The following is a 20,268-nucleotide window of genomic DNA, read 5'->3' as shown; positions in this document are numbered from 1 at the left end:
GAGTCCAGTTTTATCCTTCAGCACGGTGAAAGAGAAATGTAAACATACCCGTAAACTGTGGCAAGATATTTGTAGATTTATCTTGGCTAATATTATCTGTAACTTTGAGCTTCTATTGGAAAATGTGTTTTTGAGTTTTTTAAGGATTAACACAATATATGAAAAAGAGTATTTTCTAATCAATCTCATTGTATTTTTTGCAAAGTTTTCCGTTCATAAATGTAAATTTGCTAATGTTCATGTTTCCAAGAAAGACATGGAACTATCAAGACAATAACTTAAGCAAAAAACAAAACAAAAAAGCTACTAAAACTGTGAGACTGTGCTCCCAATTTAATGTTTTCACTCTATCTAAAGATACTGGCTCCTGTCGTATTGATTATGCTTATTGATGATGTTAGCTGGATCCATTACGTCACATTTGAAAAATATAGGTCTGTGAATTGTGAGAATGAAAATTGTAATTTTTTTAAAGGTGTTGAGTGATTGCTTATATTAATAAACGATCTATGTCGCAGAGGGTTTTACATCGACCACGCCTACACGTGCGTCTCAAAAAGACGTCCCCCTCTGAAAACACTCATTTATTACAGAATTCCAGCAATAAAGCCTCCATTTAAATCCAGTGTCATTGAAATCCATTAAACATGAATTCATAGCAGTGCAAATACAGAGCAATATCGCCTCAAAATGTCAGGGCCCTCTCTAAAAATCAGGGGGTCGGAAGATATTTATTGATGGACACTTTTCCGTTACAGGATATTGCAGCATGAAGAAGGAGCAAGTTGTCAATTGTCAGTTTTCGGTTTGGTATCCGATATTCAAGAAACATACGATTAAAAGGTAGACAGCTGACATTTGTACAGAAATTCCAGAACATTGTTTCATTGTTGTTACTATCAAACATAGTCCATTTAGCCAACAGCTAACGTTAGCTACCAGAGAGAGAGAGAGAGAGATAGCTGCCATCTCTGTCTTGTCTTTAACTTTATCGTGCGTATCACTAAATAGTTGTGTATAAATCCTTTTCAGAACAGCTTCCTTCAACCTCCTTCTTCCCCCCCACCTCTGTCTGTTTGTTGTCTATGGTTTATTCTATTATTTACATGTATTTACATGTGGTTATATTATTATTCTTTGTTTCAGTCAGATTATCCCACTGCCTCAGAATGTAATAGACTATTTACTGGACGATGGGACACTGGTAGTGTCTGGGAGGTATGAGGCCACTGACACACTCAAACACACACACACATTCTGTTCAAGTTGCCTTTGTTGGAATAAAGTGTGTAAAAAAAGGCCAATAACATAGCGTTCGTAGACATTCCTGAACTAACTCAAAACAGACTTAAATAGTTTCTTCTGCGTGGGGAAATCCTGTATTTGAATGGCAGTAAGATGACTTGCTGTGTTTTAGAGGCATCTATGTAAAGATGCTATGGTGGTGTTTGTCAGGTGATGACCCTGTTGTTATGGTCACATACTCATCTGTCGTTTCTCTTCCCTTCAGTGACCACAACACGCAGCAGACACACACTAATAACAGCGACTCGAATGCAGAGGAGGACATTCAGGTACGGGAACAGAAACTAAGGTTATTTGTCCACTCTCTTCAGTGTGTATCGTGTCTTATTTTGTCTCATCTCTTTAAAAGAAAATGAGTCCTTGTTTCACTATTTCACAATCACAAAATACATTATTCGCAGGAAAAGCTTCAAACTTCCACTGTAATTTAAGACGTCACTTTATCACTTGTTTTTACGTACACGCATTGCAGTTATTTGTGACAAGTTAGAGATAGTCAGTGTTTTGTGCAGCCATTTATTTTCTTAAAAAGTAACCATTTTGGCGACTACAAATGAGTGAAAAGTACATTCCTCCACATAAATATGTAACAGCCTCCAAAACTGAAACAGCACATACGCCATCATAGGGCGCTAAAACTCCACCGACACCAGACTCCTTTTCGGTTAGCGGCGTTATGCTGACCCACCACAGCCTCTCAAAAGTAGGGAAACTCTGAGATATAGTACACTTTTAAAATGAAGAGTTAATTTATAATGAAACATTAGTGAATAAATACACATGAAAATCAAACGTCTTGAAGATTTCTAGGCAGTTTTCAGAGGCTTTTTTTCTGGGAACGGTGTCACCACATCATCTTCATTAATTATCTGTCTTGTTACATTACTTGTAACTGCTTTGCTCGGTGGACACACAACCACCGAGCAGCAACACAACAGTTGAAAAGTACTTAGAACTGTATTAAATGTTCATTTGTACCCTCTGATCCTGTTTCTTGTTCTCTGCTCCCCTCTAGTGGTCAGATGATGAGACAACCACCACTGTCACTGTAAGAACATTCAAAGTCTGTATTCTTAAAGCCCAACAAACATGTTGAAATTATTTCCCATCTGATACATTTTTTTTTAATATCTTACATAAGCTTTAAGTATTCCTCCTCACTTTTATGGTGTATTATTGCTCTCTGCATTTGACAGAAATGTGTCACATCGCCCCCATGCTTGTGGCATGCATATTTAATAAAAATCTAAAATAATTATGACTGCCATTGATGATGTGACCTTTTGTCTGCTAGGCTCCTGAGTTCCCAGAATTCTCCTCTGAAGTGCTGGAGGCCATAAACGCCCTGGGTGGGCGCATCTTTCCCAAACTCAACTGGAGCGCTCCACGGGTAAAATACTGCACTCAGCTGCTTGCAGAAAAATGAAAAACTGTGTTTGCCTGCCTCATTTTAAGGTAGCAGAGTGTTAAATTCATTAGAAAAGTGTGTCAACATGACTTCTTTTTTTATTTGTAGCATAAGCAAATCATTTGTTGGCTAAAAGCGCTGTACTTGCCAGTGAAGAATAAGAATTGCTCCCTGTATCACTACCGGCATTAAGGATTGAGGCATAACCTAAAAAGTGTGTGTGTGTGTATTTGTGTGTGTGTCCCTTTCAGGATGCTAACTGGATTGCTCTGAACAGTTCCCTGCAGTGTCACAGCCTCAGCGATATATTTCTACTCTTCAAAAGTTCAGACTTCATCACCCACGACCTCACGCAGCCGTAAGCCTTGCTATCCAACGTCAACACACACGCATACCCATATTTTGCTTTTAGATGACAACCAATATAAAAAAAAAATATGACCAGGTTTGGTGTACACGGGCTGCTTTCAATCTGCAGGAAAACACAAGTGGCAGCTGGAGAAATTGCTGTGATGTAGATTTATGCCTCACGCTTCTCCACTTTGCATGACAAACATTTAGTGCAGCGAGTGATTTACTGCAGTGCGCAGCCAGGAAAGCTGTTTGTGTGTGTGAGTAGAGAATGCAATGTGATATATGCTTGTTTGTTGGACTCTTCCAAAACTTCCCTCTCAAACGTCCTGAGAGCAACACTGGAGGCCACATGTTTGCAGCGTGACTGTCCTGATTTTTGTGACGCTACCGAACCTTCGTTGTAGTTTTTATCTGTGTAACGGTCGTAACCGTCGTTCATTTCTTTGTGCAGATTCCTTCTGTGTAGTGACCAGGACTCCCCAGATCCAGTCATAAACTATGAGGTATTTAACTTTCAAAAGACAAACTATGCACCCAGCAGTGGTGCACAAGTTCTTTATTTGTCACATGCACAACAATTACAGTGAAGCAGTCGCTGGCAATGAAATTCTTTGTTCTCAGGCTCCTTCCAACAATGCTCACACAAAATGTATATAAAGAAAATTATGCAAGTAAAAAAAAAAAAGAGAATCTAAGACATAGTGCAGAAGTTAAAATATAATCTATATAAAATATAATACTGTGGTAGACTGGCGTACAGTAGTGATAAAATAAACTGTAATGTGTATAAAACAGCTTGTAAACAGGTAGTAAAATAAATATATATGTATACAGCGATGTGTGCAGGCATTAACAGGTAGTGTGTGTGTGTGTGTATAAATGTAAACAGGTAGTAACATTAAATAAAAAAGGGAAGTCAGTATGATTTTTTTTTAATATTTATGTCATTAGCTTGTGTTTAGCATGAGTTTTAGTGTCCCATCATGCTGCTATATACTTTTTTCTCTTCTGTCTTCAGCTGGTCCTGAGAAAGTGGAGCGAGCTGATTCCTGGTGGAGAGTTTCGCTGCTTCGTCAAAGAAAACAAACTGATCGGTAAAACCTCTCCGCTCACACTCAGACCATCAGTCTTCATTTGGGTTTTGCCCCCAGTCATTTGGAAAAACATCAACATGTACATTTTAAGATATTAGTAATTGTTGTTAACTAAAGACACTGTCACATCTCCATTGCATTTTACACCATGAGCCACCAAGTTGGATTAGAAGGGAAATATGCTGGATTGCTTTACAGCACAAAACAGCAAGAGGGCGCTGTTTGTACACAGCAAACTGAGCTAATATGTCTGATATGGGAATTATTTTGAAAAAAACCCCTCTATCTTAACAGTGATATAATGTTTGAGCTGTACTTTTGCTCAGCAGGCTAATTTAGAAACAATTCTAAAATTCAATTTGAGCTCCACTGATGGTGTATGTGTCTGTTCCCAGCTATCTCCCCGAGAGACTACACTCAGTATTACCAGCACATCTTGAAGCAGGAGGAGCAGATCTGTCAGGCCATACAGCAATTCTTCAGCCAGCACATCCAGTACAACTTTCTGGACGAAGACTGTGAGCATCAGCATCCTTTTTTCTTCCTCTGCCTGTGTAAAGCTTTACACCTCCTTCAGCTCTCCTCAGACACAAACAGACTGCTTCTGCAAGTCATTAAATATTTACAGTCAAAAACAGGATATCGGGACAACCATTGATCAAATGTGTCACTTTTCACTTAATTGTGATTTGAAAATGTAATTTCAGGTAGCATTAAGAGTTTCTTATTTTTTTCTTTTAGATACATTTCTTTTCAGATGCACGTCTGTAATGTTAAATGACTGCATATGTAGTTGTTCATACAGTTGTTTTTTTTTTCTGTTTTACAGTTGTTTTTGATGTCTACAGAGATAGCCAGGTAAGCACACTGATGAATTTTGATATAGTCAATTTTCAAGAACGCCACTTGCAAACTGAGTTGCACTTGTGTATTTTGTGTGTGTTGCAGGGGAGGGTGTGGCTGATAGACCTGAACCCGTTCGGAGAGGTGACAGACTCGCTGCTGTTCAGCTGGGAGGAGCTGACGTCTGGTGGGGAAATCACCCAGCAGCAGGTCAGCCATCATGACACGCGTTCTTGTTTGGACCGTGCCCCACTTAAATCAAAACTGAAAACAGTTTTATGGTAACTATGTGGTTTCTCTGTATGTGTAGGAAGGCCCGGTGTTTCGCTACACCACCAGCGAGGTGACGGTGCAGCCCAGTCCCTGCCTGAGCTACAGAATCCCACGGGACTTTGTTGACCTCTCCACCGGAGAAGACGCCTACAAACTCATCGACTTCCTCAAACTGGTAGGATGTTGTTTCAGATCTTAGAGTATTTAACTAGCAGCTGTTGTGCAGATATTGTTGCTTCAGAAAACCACAGAATGCTGGGAAGCTAGCTTAGTTTTTAACTCAACAAATAAGTACAGACATGTCGAACACCGAAACCCTGAAAGAAAAACGAGTCAGTATTAGCTCTCATTAGGTCGGGGTGGTGGATGGGTGTGTAGCAAGTCTGAGTTTCATGCAGGAGACCAGAGTTCACGTCCGGTCACAGACCTGCAATTAACGTTCTTCAGTTTATTAACCGTAATCTTTCCTTAACCAAGTGTTTCAGTTGCCTGACCCTAACCATATCATAAACATTTGCTGTATCCCTAGCCTTAAAGTTGTAATCCTTAAGATTTTCATCATATCAAACCCAGTTTTTGAAAATATTTATTTTGCTATAGCTATTAAATGTGTTTACACTAATTAATTACCTCTTTATATAGTAGTTTGCATTGTCAGTGGCAGGGTCCGCCATTCCCACACTGGTTTCAAATGGCATGACCATACATGAGGGGTTCACAGGAAACGACGCATGTACCTACTGGATGAAATTCATTAGTTACTTAATGATGTAATCCGGCACTCCCGGGCATTTTGAAGAGGAAACATATTTGCACACAGGTTGCTCGTAATTCTGACGGAGCAGCTACTCAAAGCACATTTCCTCCCCACAGTGATCGATAAATTTGTAATTTCAAATGGAACTCTGGTGCTTGTGTTATGAAGACGGAGTCGCCAAATCTACCAGAACTAAAATCTGTGCTGTAGTTGCCATGCGCAAATATTGTAGAGAGTCAGACTATTAAAAATGTTGATATTGAACGTAATCCAGGGTTGGGGCTGGCTGTATGACGCCATCATCACAAATCTAAATTCAGAAGTCTTTTTTTCCCAGTGTGAATCTACTACACACTCAAGTGTGGTTACAATATATTAATTTATAAAATTGGGGAACAGGGTACATCTTGAAGTTTAATCTCCTCTCCTGCTCTTTTTCCTCTCTACAGAAGAAAAGCCAACAGGAAGATTCTGAGGAGGAGGAAGAGGAGGAGGAGAGCGCACCACAGTGACACGCTTCCTCTGAAACCTGAAGAAGAGCTGCAACAGCCCTCCATATAATGTTTCCTGCATGAAGTGACTCTCTACCCTCTGTCCTGTATGAGCTCATTCTCTATTTCTTCTGTGAACAGTACGTGGTGTACCCGGGGTTTCTCTAACGGCTCTCTCGTGTTAGTCTAATGGAACATGTTAAATTAGCAGATCACGTTAACAGCTCTTTGAGGAATCATTTTCTGTTGAGCTGTTGTTTGCCTCTGACGCTGCCGAGTGCCGTCTTGCTGATCGCAATGGCTCGGTGAGACGGGGGAGGGAGGCCTCTGCAGTGTTTTTCAGTTTTTGGGGGAATGATTAGTTGTTGTTTTTTTTTTATGGGGGGAAAAATCTGTTACTGCAAGGGGATGGTATTCACTAACACTGTAAAGAATGCCTGCTTTTCTACTTTTGTGTGCATAATAGTTTATGTATCTTTATTGCATCCCAAATAGTGTCTCTGGATTTAAAATGAACTAGTCCGCACACACATTTGATTGTATGTCTGTTTGTGTGTTACTTGAGGCTGAGACAGACTTCTTAATTTAACACTAAAGCTGTTCATCACTGAGTCACCTTTTAATTTTTCTTTCCAGCCATCCCTGCTCCTCCATCTCTCCCCGCCACTTTCCTCTGAGCCGTTTTGACACACTCATTGCTCCGAGGCGCTCCGGGCACTCTTTTTGAGTCCTGTTCTCCCATCATGCATCGCTGTAGACTGTTGCTCCAAAAAACACCATTAAACTTCTTGTCGTGTATTGGCTCGGCTGTCAGTCTGGTGGGCGCTGTAAACTAGCACATTAGAAATTGATCGTGCTTTTACGCAACAGCTCTCATTATGCCGGGAGCTAAATGAGCTGTGCGCGCACGACGCAGGGCAGTTCATTTTGGGGTTTTTTTTTTCCTTTGCTAGATTGATAGAGCAATTACAGGGAGATGGAAAGAGCTGGTGTGATGAGAGTTGCAGCACCCCGAGTGAAACGCTGTGGACGGGAAACGGTATACAAGGTGCATATTGTGGCGAATGTTGCACGTTTATCATCATTATAAAAAGTGAAAGCTGGCTGTAAACATAACATCCATACCTGGAGGAGGTGTCCTGGTTTGACCTGCGGTGGATGTCTGTACACAGGGTTTGTTGCGTTTAAGACAAACCTTGAAATCTGACCGATGTAGCGGTGTTTAAATGGCTGCTCTTAACTGAGCCTCATACTTGTCTTTTGCACTTAGTTTGCTTCAGTGGCGGACCGGTAAATACAAAGCTCAGCCAATGGTGAACTCCATTCTGCAATCTACAACAGGCTAATGTAAACAATATAAGAGAATATTATGTAGCATATTTTCTTGAAAAGATGTACAAGCAGTTGCTAGTGTATTAGGCACAACTTGCTAAAACTAATGCAGTATAACACACAGCCCTACAATAAATCCTGCCTTCATAAAGGTTATAATGTTCGTTTTTTTTCTGTTTTAGAGAGTTGTTTCTAATAAGTGGAAAAAATATTAGAAATACCTTAGTACAGTGCAGTACTATTATTATTAGTTTTAGCTACGTGTACCTAATAAACTGGCAACTGAGTGTATTTTCATGTAACTTAAAGCTGCACTAATCAATATTTTATAACAATGGATCAAATGGCCGCGTGTATATAAAAGGGGGTGCTTGTGGTGACAAAGCCACAGAGAATTATCACCCGGCTCTGCAGTTTCCTTCAGCTCAACGGAGCGTCTTTCAGCTCATTGTTTTGGTTTTCCGGCCCGCAGCTTTACTGTTTTGGTTCAGTCTCACCGCTCTCATCCGTGTCATTTTCAGACACAGTAAGCAGTTGTTTTAGCGAAAAAGCTATAATTAACTGACTGTATGCTACACACCCAGCATCAAGCAGCAGACAGACAACGTGAGCGACTAGCTGGTGCACATAGTGGAGCATTTAGCAGCTACAGAGCCAGGGATTTCCCTCAGGAGTTGATGGAGACCAAAACAGAGCTAAAAGTAGATGGAATACTAGTTATCTGGTGCTATTATTGCTCTGTATCTGCTGTTGCGCTGCCCCCAAGTGGCCAAAAAACCCCAAAAAGTTAATGCAGGTTTAAAGTTAGAACTTGCTTAATTACATACCTTGAGTATAGATCAAAAATCTATTTCAGCTTAAGAAAACATTTCTCAGAGGTAGAAATGATCTCATTGGTTGAGTAAAATCTGTAGGCGGGGCCAAAGAACCACAGTCTCTGAAGCGAAAAGATGTTCGCCTAAAGCTTCGAAAAAGATGACACAATAGAGAACAGAGTATCGTAAACAAGCCTCTGTGTCAGCTAAATTAAGTGTAGAAAAACTGCTTCTCCTGCACCTCCCACTGAGGTTTAACTCAACACATTAGATTATTTATTCCCATGGGAAACGTTGGAAGTTACGTAATCAGCCTTTTTCACAGCACACAATTTGACTCATAGACAGCAAAGCACAGGTGTTACTAATAACATTAACGATGGCTCCGTACTATTCAAGAGTCCCAGTAAGCCGTGACAGTGAGCCAGCATGCACAATATTCAGCTTTCATCTATTTTATTATTTACACCAGTGCTTTGCTTACTGTGACATGTCAAAATGTCTTCTGTCAAAAAAAAAAGACCTATGGTTTGTTGCTGTGACCTGAGCTGCATCCTGATGAGTTAATGTGATGAAATCAGCCCTCAGTTTGCTGTAGTAGATGTGTAGCTGCCTATCTGATCTGTCACATTGACAATATCCCAGTGTATTTCAGGCATAACTGAGTCATTAGATGACATGGGTTGACATATTGTGGTGTACAAACCAGTCTTTCTAGTTAATCTGCAGATAAACATGAACATAATCTACAGATGGACTTCAGCTGCACATACTGCTGCAAAACCTTTTATCAATTACATCAAATTCTAGCAGGTGTCAGTGCAGAGTAATACATGATGATAAATGTCTTCTCATGTCTTAGTAATCGGGAAGAAACTAATGACAAAAGTTCATATGGATGAAATGTTTGATGTAAAAAGAAATCTAGATATTAGTTTCTCAACCATACCGCAAAAAACCCCATCTGGTTCTTCTTTGGTTCTTTGGCTCCACTTATGGAATTATTTCTGTATGTGTGCACGACAAAAATTTATGGCAGTGTTGAAGCTGCAAATGGAGAGTCTGCACCTTCATCTTCCTCGACCTTCATCCTCTTTTTAACCGTCTCTCCGATGCCCTCCTCCCCCTTCCTTTGCAGCTGGGTAATCATCTTTCACCGGGGGGGTCAGATTTGCTGACTCAGAGCAAAGGAGGAGGGGGGGGGAGTTTTCCTTGGTTGCCGCTGAGGAAGAGCTGCAGTAGTTTGCAGTCGGAATACTCATGAGCAGCTGAGGCTGCAACACATTGTCCTCTCCCTCCCTCTCTGTCTGTGTCTCCCTACAGTATTACATACACACAAGTAACAAGGCCAATAGTCCGGACTGGTGTGTGTGTGTTGTGAGCAGCAACCCGGCCTGAGCTGACCTCAGCGCATGCAGCTGTCGGAGTCCGGGGGATCAGTGCTCCTCTTCAAACTGAAACTTCGTAATCCAGGTGTTATGCGGAGCGGTTAAAGCCAGGTGAACGTGCAGCTGCAGCCGGGGTCACTGCTGATCCCCGGCCGGCTGGGCTGAGCCATGCCGACGCCTTTTGGGGATCCCAAATGGTGATGGAAGCATGGTGGTTGTTGTCAGCAAGTTGGCGCATTGCGAATTTACGGCTGCCACGTCCTGAGCAGACACATAGTCACCTCTCTCTCTGTCGGACCGGATGCCTGTGCAGCATCCCGTCAGCTCTCTTTATTGCCATAACAACATGCACTGCCACAATAAGGCTGGGGTTTAGGGTAGTTATACAGTACAGTTAGGGCGTTAACAAGAGAAAACGAGGATTTTTAACAGCAGAAACTGTAAGCGGAGGAGTGGAAACCCCGAAAACGTGCCGACAGCGCAGCAATTAGCGGTGTTTAGACAATTGCAGGTGGCAGCAGGTCCGCGGTTAAGCTGGACATGAGTAACCAGCGTGATACAGGAAATTGGGGGATATTGCCTTCAAAATAAAGGCACAACAGAAATTACGAATTGTTTTAGAAGTTATTGAAATTGATAATAGCAGATATGATAACTGTGAAATTGTTAGATTAAATAATACAGACCGAGGGGTTGGAGAGGAGTGATTGTTCAATTTGGTAAAAGTGAGGTATCATTTTGCATTTGAGTTTAATTTGACTAACAGAAATGTCTTTTCAAAGCAATGAAACCACTGAACCATTAGACCATTATTAGAAACAACCTAATTAAACTTCATATACCATTACAGATAAAATCCTACAAACAGTTTTTGTGACCACTGGCACTCTAAACCCTGAAACTGATTCTGTTCTGGTTTACATTTCTGATTACATTTTCAGTGGGGGTTTTTTTAAATTTTATTTTAGTATATATATTTGTGATTTTTTTTGGTTATTTTTTTATTATATATAACTAAAAAAATTATTTATATTCACTGTGTGTGACCTAATAGTTGTGCCTACTCTTGGGTTTCATGTTTTGATTTGACTGTTTCTGCTCTTTATTTTATATTTTTATTAAGTAAAAAATTGGAAATTGGAACATCTTAACAACCAATATGAATAATATCTCATTTAGTTTTCATGCTCATGCTGCCACATGACGTAATTCAACAGGTTTTTATTTTGAAAGCCCCGACGAGAAGTGCTGTTATCTCCTCGTGACTTTGACAGCTGGCCGGAGGGGAGGAGGGGGAGGAGGGAGCGGGAAGAAGAAGAGGAGGAGGAGGAGGGAGCCAGCAGGGGCACGGTAACCTGCAAGAGGACTCACATGGTCCTGCTGCAGCGGAGCACAGACCACCGGGACTCTCCGAACCTCCCAGCTCGCCTTCGTCCTTCTGTTTGAAATATTCCACTCCACTCCATTTGATTTAAATATTTTTCACAGCACTCCTCGCGCAGCCCAGTGTCGGTCGGACTTGGGCCGGTAAAGCAGCGCCATGGCTCGGGAGAACGGAGACACCGGCAGAGGAGAGACGTGGAAAAAACAAGTCGACGACATCAAGAAGATTTTTGATTTTAAAGAAGTCCTTGGCACGTGAGTACCTGCACGCGGCTTTGACTAACTTCACCATGATATTGCAATAATACTCCCGCTGGGATTGAGTGGACATGCGGGGCTCCACACTTACAGTGACCCTAATGCACTTATTGGCAATATTACAATGATAACGATATTCCCGTAGGGACTGAAACTTTGAAACATTACTTTTAGCTAACAGTTTGAACTGTCTATTATCAACCATTTATCATTAGTGTTACTTTTAGCTGTTTCACCATTTATCCATTTTAGCTCTGTATCCATTACTTTTAGCTAACTATGTCAACCATTTCTCCTGGCGCGTTGTGTTCAGGTGTTACAGCTGACTCAATATGTGGATGTGTATTTTTAAAATGACTTCAGTTTGCCTACAAACTCTATGCAGTAGTATTCAAGTTGGGTGTTAGTGTGTTCAGTACTCCATCATAATGAATCAATAGCAGGTTCATAGTTCTCCCCTCTGAGGATTTCCTTTGATCTCTTATGCCATGACTAATATTCCTATAGTGTTGATTTGAATGTAGTCTGTTTTACTGTATGTGGTGTTTATATAGGGACTTGTACAATGTGTGCTTAAAAGTGAGCTTATAGTGATTGAATGGTTTATCTTTTTGGAACATTGTGTAATATTCCTGGAGGGGATTTTCTTGACAGCAAGGCTTTAACAGACCGCAGGAATTTCACACTCTCAGCTGCAGTAACAGCACCGCCGTTACCCTCACAATCTTTTTCTAGTTGGATTCAGACTCTTTCACGTGGGGTCATAAAGGAGGTTTTACTCTCCAGCTCCATGTTAGGAAATGTCTTCTCTTCCTCTTCTTCTTCCCCCCCATCTTTCCTCTTCCCTCTCCTTCTCATTCAAACAGCAACAGAATACAGGTCGACGCCCGCTAAATCTCTGACAGCCAGTCTAAGCGTCTGTCTGGCCACTCTGTGTTTCCTGCTGTGAGGAATGATGTGCGTCTGTTTGGACGGCAGCCCAGAGGGGGACACACGGGGTGGATGCAGATTGGGATTAACTGCGCAGGGATTAGGAAAACTTCCCCTGAATAGAAGGAAGTTCAGTCATGTTGTGTAGTGACAGAATGAGGATGGAGGTTGGGGGCTGGGGTTTGTTACTCTAAAATACCTGAAATTTGGATCGGATCAACACACACACACACACACACACACACACACACACGTGCGCTTAGGATGCAGACTGGTACAGGACTCAGTGATCCGAGTCGGCCATGTTGTAGCCACACATTAACCAGAGCTGCTGACGGATCTTTGAACCTGATGCATCAGCAGAAAAGAGGAAGGGGGGAGTGTATGTATGTGTGAGATGGGGAAGTGATTTGAGATTAGTACGGAAAAGCAGGATGAAGGAGAGGAGGAAGAGGGAGAGGTGGTAGTGGTGACTCAGTCGGAAGCAGATGAGAGTTTTTATCAGCGTGATGAAAGCAGCAGCCTGGAACCAACCCAAAATTAGTTGTTGTCCGAAATGTGCCGGCTGATTGGATGATCGGCCAGAGAGACATTGAAACTAACACAGATACAGATTTGATTGTTTGCAGGGTGAACAAGACAAGTTCGCCAGCAGCGGCGTTGTGTTCAGGTGCATGTGGGAAAACTGACGAAGACTACTGTGAGTGTTTCTGCGTCAGCGTTTCTGAGCTGCATCTGTACTGACAGGATGTGATGTCACAGATCTGACACTGACCCATCATATCTTGTCTCCTCACACCGGGTCACCCTTGCATACACTGGCTAGTGTGTGCGTGTGTGTGTGTGTGTGTGTGTGCACTAAAACACCTGTTCTGGGTCTTAATACCCTCCCTCAGTGTGACATACCGTTTTCTGTCCCCTAATACTGAATTAACTATAATAATAATAAAACTTTATTTATAGAGCACTTATCAAAACAAAGTGCTTAAAGTGTGACTGTGTGTGTGTTTGCAGGTGTGTACATGAGGCTCTCCTCAGTGTCTTCTTACCCTCCCCTGGTGTCTATTGTGTGTGTCCCTGTTGCTCACTATTCAATAATTTAATACCAACAGGAGTGTGTTCTTTGTGTCTGTCTGTCTGTGTGAGAGAGAGAGAGAGAGAGAGAGTCTCAGAGAGGCCAGAGCTCTCAGCAGGATGGATCCCATCAAGAACAAGTGCAGAATACAGACAAAAAATAAGAAGAAGAAGAGGGGAGGCTAAAGAGAAACAGTGTGGGTATGCAGTGTGCTTTTGTCATTGTGAGCAAATTTCAGCACACCATCACTCCGCACAGTGTTTTGCCAAAGTTTGAATTAGCCTCATGTTTTAGACTCTGGGTTAAGGCCAGAGGTCAGGGACTAAATGGTCGCAGTGGAAGGTCTTTCTGAGTAGCTCTACAGCAAGTGTGTGTGCTCGTGCGTGAGTGAGATAGAGAAAGTAAAGTGGTGGCCGTGACGGCGATGCACTGTGGGAATGTCACTGTGCCATCTAGGGCACGCTGCCCTTAATTGATGCTCCACTTCCCTGCAGCTGGCACTGTTCTCTCCACTGTTTCTGGGACTGCAGAGCCCCCTATGTCTTTCTATATCTTCCTCTTTATGTCTGCAGCTCTGTCATACATCTCCCTGTGTGTCCCGGTGTTCAACCCGAGCAAGCGTTCCTTTTTTGGGGGTCTTTTTTTGCACAGTGTAGTATTGCGATGCAAGAGGACATGATGCACATTTGAAAGTTTCTATTCTTTCATCCGTGTTATAAATAGCATCTTATAAATAGAATAAAAGTTGATTGTTTGCTATGTGACAAAACCAACTTCATCAGTGGACTGCTAGCCCACGTTTTTAAAAGTGTGAGTGCGTGTGTGTGCCTAGATGTGAGCTACTGTTAGATGCACGAGTGTGTGTGTGTGTGTGTGTGTGTTTGTGCATGCGTGGACACATTTACAAACACACATTTTACCACACTGAAGTGAAATTTGAATACTCACAGTATGTCGACAGGCTTATCCTCTGTTCATCTATCCATCTGTTCCATCCTCTTCTCTTTTTCTGCCAGCTTTTCTTCTGTTGAGTCCTTCTCTCAGGCTGGTAAACTGTGATTGGTTGTTTGTTGCTGCTGATGACTGCTGTAATGAAGCAGTTGTTGCTCTTGTTGTTGATGACATACGTAATGTCATCCGCCATTTTGTTTGTTGGCATTGTTGATACTGCAGATGTACATCACCATCATATTGTTGTTCATATTGGTTGTTGTTGATAATAACAAGGTGTTGATGACATGATTAGTGGTTTTGAGGGACGGTGAAATTGTGCTGTTTTTTGGTGCTACTTATGTTTTGACAATGACCTTGATGATACTTATGATGGATGTTGTTGACTTTGTTATGGCAGCTGTCAATGAATGTATTGACGATGCTATTAATGTCGTTAATAAACGTGTTATGTTTATGTTATTGATGTTGCTGATGCTGTTTGTGATGTTTATTAAGGGAGAATTGTGGTTTATTACAATGGGCCTTTTTGGCAAAATAATCGTAACTCAGGGTTCACTTACTAGCTTTTTCCCCCCGAGCTTTCAACCTCATCTCACAGTCACAGTCATCAGCGGACAGAGTTTGCTCAGTTGTCATGGAAATGGATATGGAACTTGGATCACCGGTGATGATTTAACAACAACTACCGAGCCATCTCCGTAACAACTGGGCAGACTCCATCCACTGATGAAGACTGTGAAATGCGGTTGAAAGCTCTGAGTGAAAAAAGCTTGTAAGTAGTCTTTGAGTTAAGATTATTTTATTACACTACTATTTTCTAATAGCAAATTGTTACAAACAAGCTAAAACAAAGTATGCATGTAGTCTAACTGTTTGGCTTAGTTTGCCACGTATCTTAAAACTTTGGCAGATTCTTGTAAAGTTATTGCTGGCTGAGACAAACCTGCCCCTCCTCCGTCTACCAGCGGTAACTTACCTGCAGTGAATCACAGCAGCAGCAGCAGAGGGAGGAGGACCGAGGACAGGAGGGACTGATACTGACTGAGTTCTTCATTCTTCACTTCACTCAGTATTTTGATGTCAGGAATAGATTTATTTTATTGACATTTTAGATTTGTTTCCAGTGAGATATTATTGATTTTATATAGTGACTTTGCTGTTGTAAAGTTTACTGTTGCTGCTCTAGAAACAATATTTAGTTATATTTATATTCAATTCTAATCCTGTTCGGAATTTAAAGAAAACCAGGCTGACATGTCAGGCTGACACTGTATAGCTAATATACACACTTCAATATTTGTTTATTTATCGCAATACTCTTAAAATGAACAACTAATTGGTTTCCTTTTTTAGAAAAATCTATTTTATTACTTAAATTGTATACAGTAATATTATCTGTCAAAACTAAACCCTTTTAGGGCATTTACGTGCCATATTACATTCTGGGTTTTAAAGAAAACATGTTCTGAAATGCAAAAACAACCTCTTGCTTTAAAAAAAGGTGTGTGTATATATATATATATATACTTAAGTTTCAGAACTCCAAGTTTCAGCCTAACTACAGCTCAGGCATAACGTAAGCCTTTACTTCTTTGTGGTATTTGTAGGAGGCAAAAACGAGTGGACAGGAACTGTGACCATCATAATAATAAATAACATGAATGAAGCTCAGGCTTTCACAAATTGACTGCAGCATTTTATTTTCTGGTTATTTTCTTGAGCAAAACCTAGCTAACTTAGGGACATCATAACTAGCCACCATATTCATTTACGTTGTTAACTAGCCATTACATATAGCCATAATTGCCGTAGCCTACATTCTTTACTAGCCTTCATATACCCTGTATCAGGTCCACTCTGTGGACTGGATGCAGAGACTGTAACCTTACGCTTTCTGCTGAGCTGAAGCATAGACGTCGTGCTGTTGTGGTAGACTAGTTCAGTTTTACAATAGACACGCTACAGAGTTTTTGTGGACACTTTCTGTCTCTTCTCTGCGCCCCTCACTGTCCACGCTGTCAAATCACACCAAAGGCGCTCTGAACATCTCTGATCACACACAGCGTAAGCGCGTTGTGCGACAGTAATAATCATGCGTGTGAAACGCAGCGCGCTGTATATAGTTATATGGATTAAATTAAGCTTCAATGCAAATAATTTGAATCGATGATTTTTAGTAATTGAGTTACTCGAGGAATCGTTTCAACCCTCTTACCATTATGAATTATTTCCAAAGCTACAAAAATGAGACCAAGTTGTACTGAGCTAGACTGGTCCTTCAGTGGCATTGCTGTTGTTGTGGCTTTGTTGATGACTTTGTCGGTGATGCTGTTGTTATTGACATCATTGTTGACGCTGATACCTTTGTCTGTCTTCTAGTTTTAGATGAGCTGAGGATTCCAACACAGATTAACACTGAATGTGCTGATCTCAGTTTGGCGTCTCAGCGCTACTAAATTTGAGCTACAGTCATGTCACACAACCCGCCCACACACACACACACACACACACACACACACACACACTGAGCAGGACATTTAAAAGCAGCAGAGGGGAAAAGTCACTTTGCCTCTTCGTACATAAAAAATAAAAGACTTGCACTTGCCAGCTGTCAGGACTTTCCTCATCACCAAATGCATTTAATGTGAAATGATGTGTGTGTGCAGAGGGGGAGGGGTACCATCCGTCTCTCTGCACAGACTGACACGTGTGTCCAGACCTCTGAGTATTAATGATCATAAACTTTAGTCCATTATCGGATCAGTGCTTTATTTTAAGCCTCTCACCGACCACATCCAGCTTATAATGGCCCCATGCTGAAAGCCTGTTGTCTCTGTGCTGCTGTGACACACATGGCTCTCTGTCTGACAGCTGTGTGCGTGCTGGTGTGTTGCTGTTCATGAATGTAAACACAGCCACATGTTCAATAAGGTGAATGGAGAAAGTTCATGTGAGAACATTTGGTGGGTTTATCTAAGAAGAAGCCTGAATGAGGTTTTCATCATTCAGACATTAAATGTAAATAAGGGAATGAAAGCATCACTGTCTGTGCCAAAAACAAAAATCATTTCTGAGTGTAAGTTCAGTCATTTTCCATATTATAACACGCATTTATGATTAACTGCCAAAAATCTGACATTTAAAACATTTTTTTTTCTTGTAACATTTCACTTCTTTATTTTATTACAGCAGTATTTACCTCATGCTGTACTGTTTGCTGTACATGATAAAGTCAGATATTTGTGAAGCTTGGCATTTCGCATCAAAAACACGCCAAACTTGCCATTTTTGTCTGAGGCAACTTGCCCTGATATCCCACTGTGACTCCATCTTTGTCAGTTATGAAGGCAAGACAAAATGCTGTTTTCTCACAATCTATTAAGTGACAACTATTTTAAGGAACACTGTTGAAGGTATTACACTGAGTGCAACATACACCTCTAAAAGACATGATGACTCTGCATGATCTGCAGACACAGATGAGGTACATGAACTTTGCAGGGAGACAAAATGAATGCAGGTGCTGTGGGGCAGCTGAGGAAACAGGACACTCGCTGGTAATGCTCCTCAGTGGAGGATTTGGTTTCAGGCCTGTTGTGCAAACCTAAAGGGTCTCGACAACAACATCTGCTGATCGAGGGGGGAATCGGGGCCACAGCCTGCTGGCAGACAAATATTGCTTGTTATGATGAAGTTAGCAGTTGGGAGGGTGACCATATTTTGGTGATCAAGGACGACAGGGTGCTGGGGGTCAGTAGATGTGCGGCGACATGAGCAGTATTGCTAATTGTCTTCCTGCAGGCTATTGGCCTCTTAAAACATCGTTAGAAGTCAACTGAAGACATTATGTGGTCATTTGTGTCTAAATGAATTTGTTGCAGCTCTGCTCTCAGCAGACAGGAGCTACATTGTGTTTGTGTATACATTTGTTGCAAAATGTTTTAGGAGTAAAGGCTTAAAGCTGCACTAATCAATATTGGTATATTAACAATCGAAAAAATCTAAATGGTGTCCCTTTCTAGTGACAAACCCACAGAGAATTATCGCCTCATTTTGCAGCTCCCCTCAGCTCTACAGAGAGTTTTAGTGTCTTTCTGCTCATTGTTTTGGTTTTCTGGCCCGCACCTTTTAATGTTTTGGTTTAATCCCATCGCTGTCACGGTTCGAATCTGCAGTGAGAGGCTGCCTGAGCGCTGTGGGGAGAAGGACTCTCCTTCCAGTCTGTTTTTGTCTCGTTCCACTAATCGACACATTTGGGTGATGCCATCGTTAATGAATCTTTGAAGTGTCCACAGACACACCCATCTTCAGTTGTACAAAGGGCATAAAGTTTGACACTAATCATTGTCCATTTTTTCATAACTAATGTTCATGATCAGCTGTCAGATTCTGCTTCAAATTTTGATAAATTCTGATTGGTGCACGGAAATACATGCAGTCACCTTTTTTCAACTGTGCCCCGCCCACTTCAAAACAGTTAAAAGAGCACAGACAGAAATCTTTGATGTGAAATGAGCGAAACAGTTTCAACTTCAGTAGGCAATAATGTGATCATGAAGGAGCCCGATACTTGTGGTAAGAAGGTAACTGAGAAAATACATTATTCAGGTCTTTTAATGCAGGCTTTAACATTGTTAATCCTGGTTTGAAAACATGCCTAGTTTCTTTTTGTGCTTTTGAGAAATAAAATTGCATGGGAATCTGAGGATTCACGCTGAGGTCACGTCGTCTATATTGTTTCTGGGAACTGGGGGAAGTGTATCCTGGCAGTGTGAAGACGGCTTTGAAACAGCAGTAAGATGCATCACGTATCATAAACTTGACAGAAAATATAAGTGAACGTGGAAGTGGTCGAATGAATATATAAAAAGGGATAAAGGACCAGTGTGTAACATTTAGGAGGATCTATTGGCAGAAATGGAATATAATCATCACCGAGATCACCGATTTGTGAAATTCTGGGCCGATACTGATGTTTAAATTAACAGTTTGGCCGATGCTGATACCAAAGTTTTTTTGTTGTTGTTTATCCCCCCTTTTGTGCCAGGGAAACAAAGAAATCATTATAAAAAAATAACAAAACTGTTTTAAAGTCATTCAGTCATCTTTGAATGAGCACAAATTCAATCATACAAATGTATGAAACAACCTTTTAATATAACCTTCTTTCACATGAAAAAGATTATTTTTTCAAAAGCCTTTTTAGCCTGCTTTACAACTACCTACACAATGAGAAGAATTTGTCAGTACTTAAATAGCCCAACAAATCAAATGGTGTAGTTATCAAGGACAGAGTCTTGCTGGTGGTGGTTTGTGCTTTCTTGGTGTCCAGTTCATCTCTCTGTTTTAAAAAAAAAATCCGCTTTCAGGTAATCGTTGTACACTTCTTCATGTCTGTTTTCATGAGTGTATAATCACCTGAAAATAAGAATTGTTGTGTTTTCATTACCTTTTAGAATAAGCTGTTTTATATCTACAGAGGGAACGGGCCTCCTTCCACGGAGGTCGCCATGTTGCACCGCCATATTTCTACAGTAGCCCAGAACGGAGAAACCAAACACTGGCTCTAGATAGGGCCTTTTGCGTTTTTCGTGAGTTTCGTCACCAC

At 41.2% G+C, this 20,268-nt stretch overlaps 2 protein-coding genes across 3 annotated transcripts in view; both read left to right on the top strand.

Moving 5' to 3' along the window:
- The first annotated feature begins 684 nt into the window (after positions 1 to 684).
- On the top strand, positions 685 to 7,323 carry cdc123 (cell division cycle 123 homolog (S. cerevisiae)). 2 transcript variants are annotated; one of them, XR_006376856.1, is made up of 14 exons: positions 685 to 843; positions 1,147 to 1,218; positions 1,511 to 1,574; positions 2,321 to 2,353; positions 2,600 to 2,695; positions 2,965 to 3,071; positions 3,519 to 3,570; positions 4,086 to 4,161; positions 4,557 to 4,679; positions 4,991 to 5,019; positions 5,110 to 5,214; positions 5,315 to 5,452; positions 6,484 to 6,632; positions 7,162 to 7,323. XR_006376856.1 is itself a non-coding variant. In XM_044186419.1 (13 exons), the coding sequence occupies exons 1-13, from the start codon at positions 770 to 772 to the stop codon at positions 6,544 to 6,546; spliced, it is 1,032 nt and encodes a 343-aa protein (XP_044042354.1). In that variant the 5' UTR covers positions 685 to 769; the 3' UTR covers positions 6,547 to 7,323. The 2 variants fall into 2 exon arrangements, 1 of the variants encoding a protein (XP_044042354.1); XM_044186419.1 differs by having other exon boundaries at positions 6,484 to 7,323.
- A 4,078-nt stretch (positions 7,324 to 11,401) lies between these two features.
- camk1da (calcium/calmodulin-dependent protein kinase 1Da) overlaps positions 11,402 to 20,268 on the top strand; it is a 66,648-nt gene continuing 57,781 nt past the window's right edge. The window contains exon 1 of the mRNA XM_044186417.1: positions 11,402 to 11,698. Coding sequence (XP_044042352.1) covers positions 11,601 to 11,698 — 98 coding nt within the window. The 5' untranslated portion in view covers positions 11,402 to 11,600. The remainder of the gene's footprint in view (positions 11,699 to 20,268) is intronic.

This window comes from Siniperca chuatsi, linkage group LG23 (assembly GCF_020085105.1).
Source record: "Siniperca chuatsi isolate FFG_IHB_CAS linkage group LG23, ASM2008510v1, whole genome shotgun sequence".
Lineage (NCBI taxonomy): Eukaryota > Metazoa > Chordata > Actinopteri > Centrarchiformes > Sinipercidae > Siniperca > Siniperca chuatsi.
The sequence above is the reverse complement of the archived record's forward strand: the minus strand, read 5'-3'. Positions and strand labels throughout refer to the sequence as shown.

Excerpts from the sequence above, each read along its gene's own strand:
- cdc123 (XM_044186419.1), top strand. The coding sequence starts at position 770 with ATGAAGAAGGAGCAAGTTGTCAATTGTCAGTTTTCGGTTTGGTATCCG. Across the intron at positions 844-1,146 it reads AAGAAACATACGATTAAAAG|TCAGATTATCCCACTGCCTC; the intron begins GTAGACAGCTGA and ends TCTTTGTTTCAG. Across the intron at positions 4,162-4,556 it reads CAAAGAAAACAAACTGATCG|CTATCTCCCCGAGAGACTAC; the intron begins GTAAAACCTCTC and ends GTCTGTTCCCAG.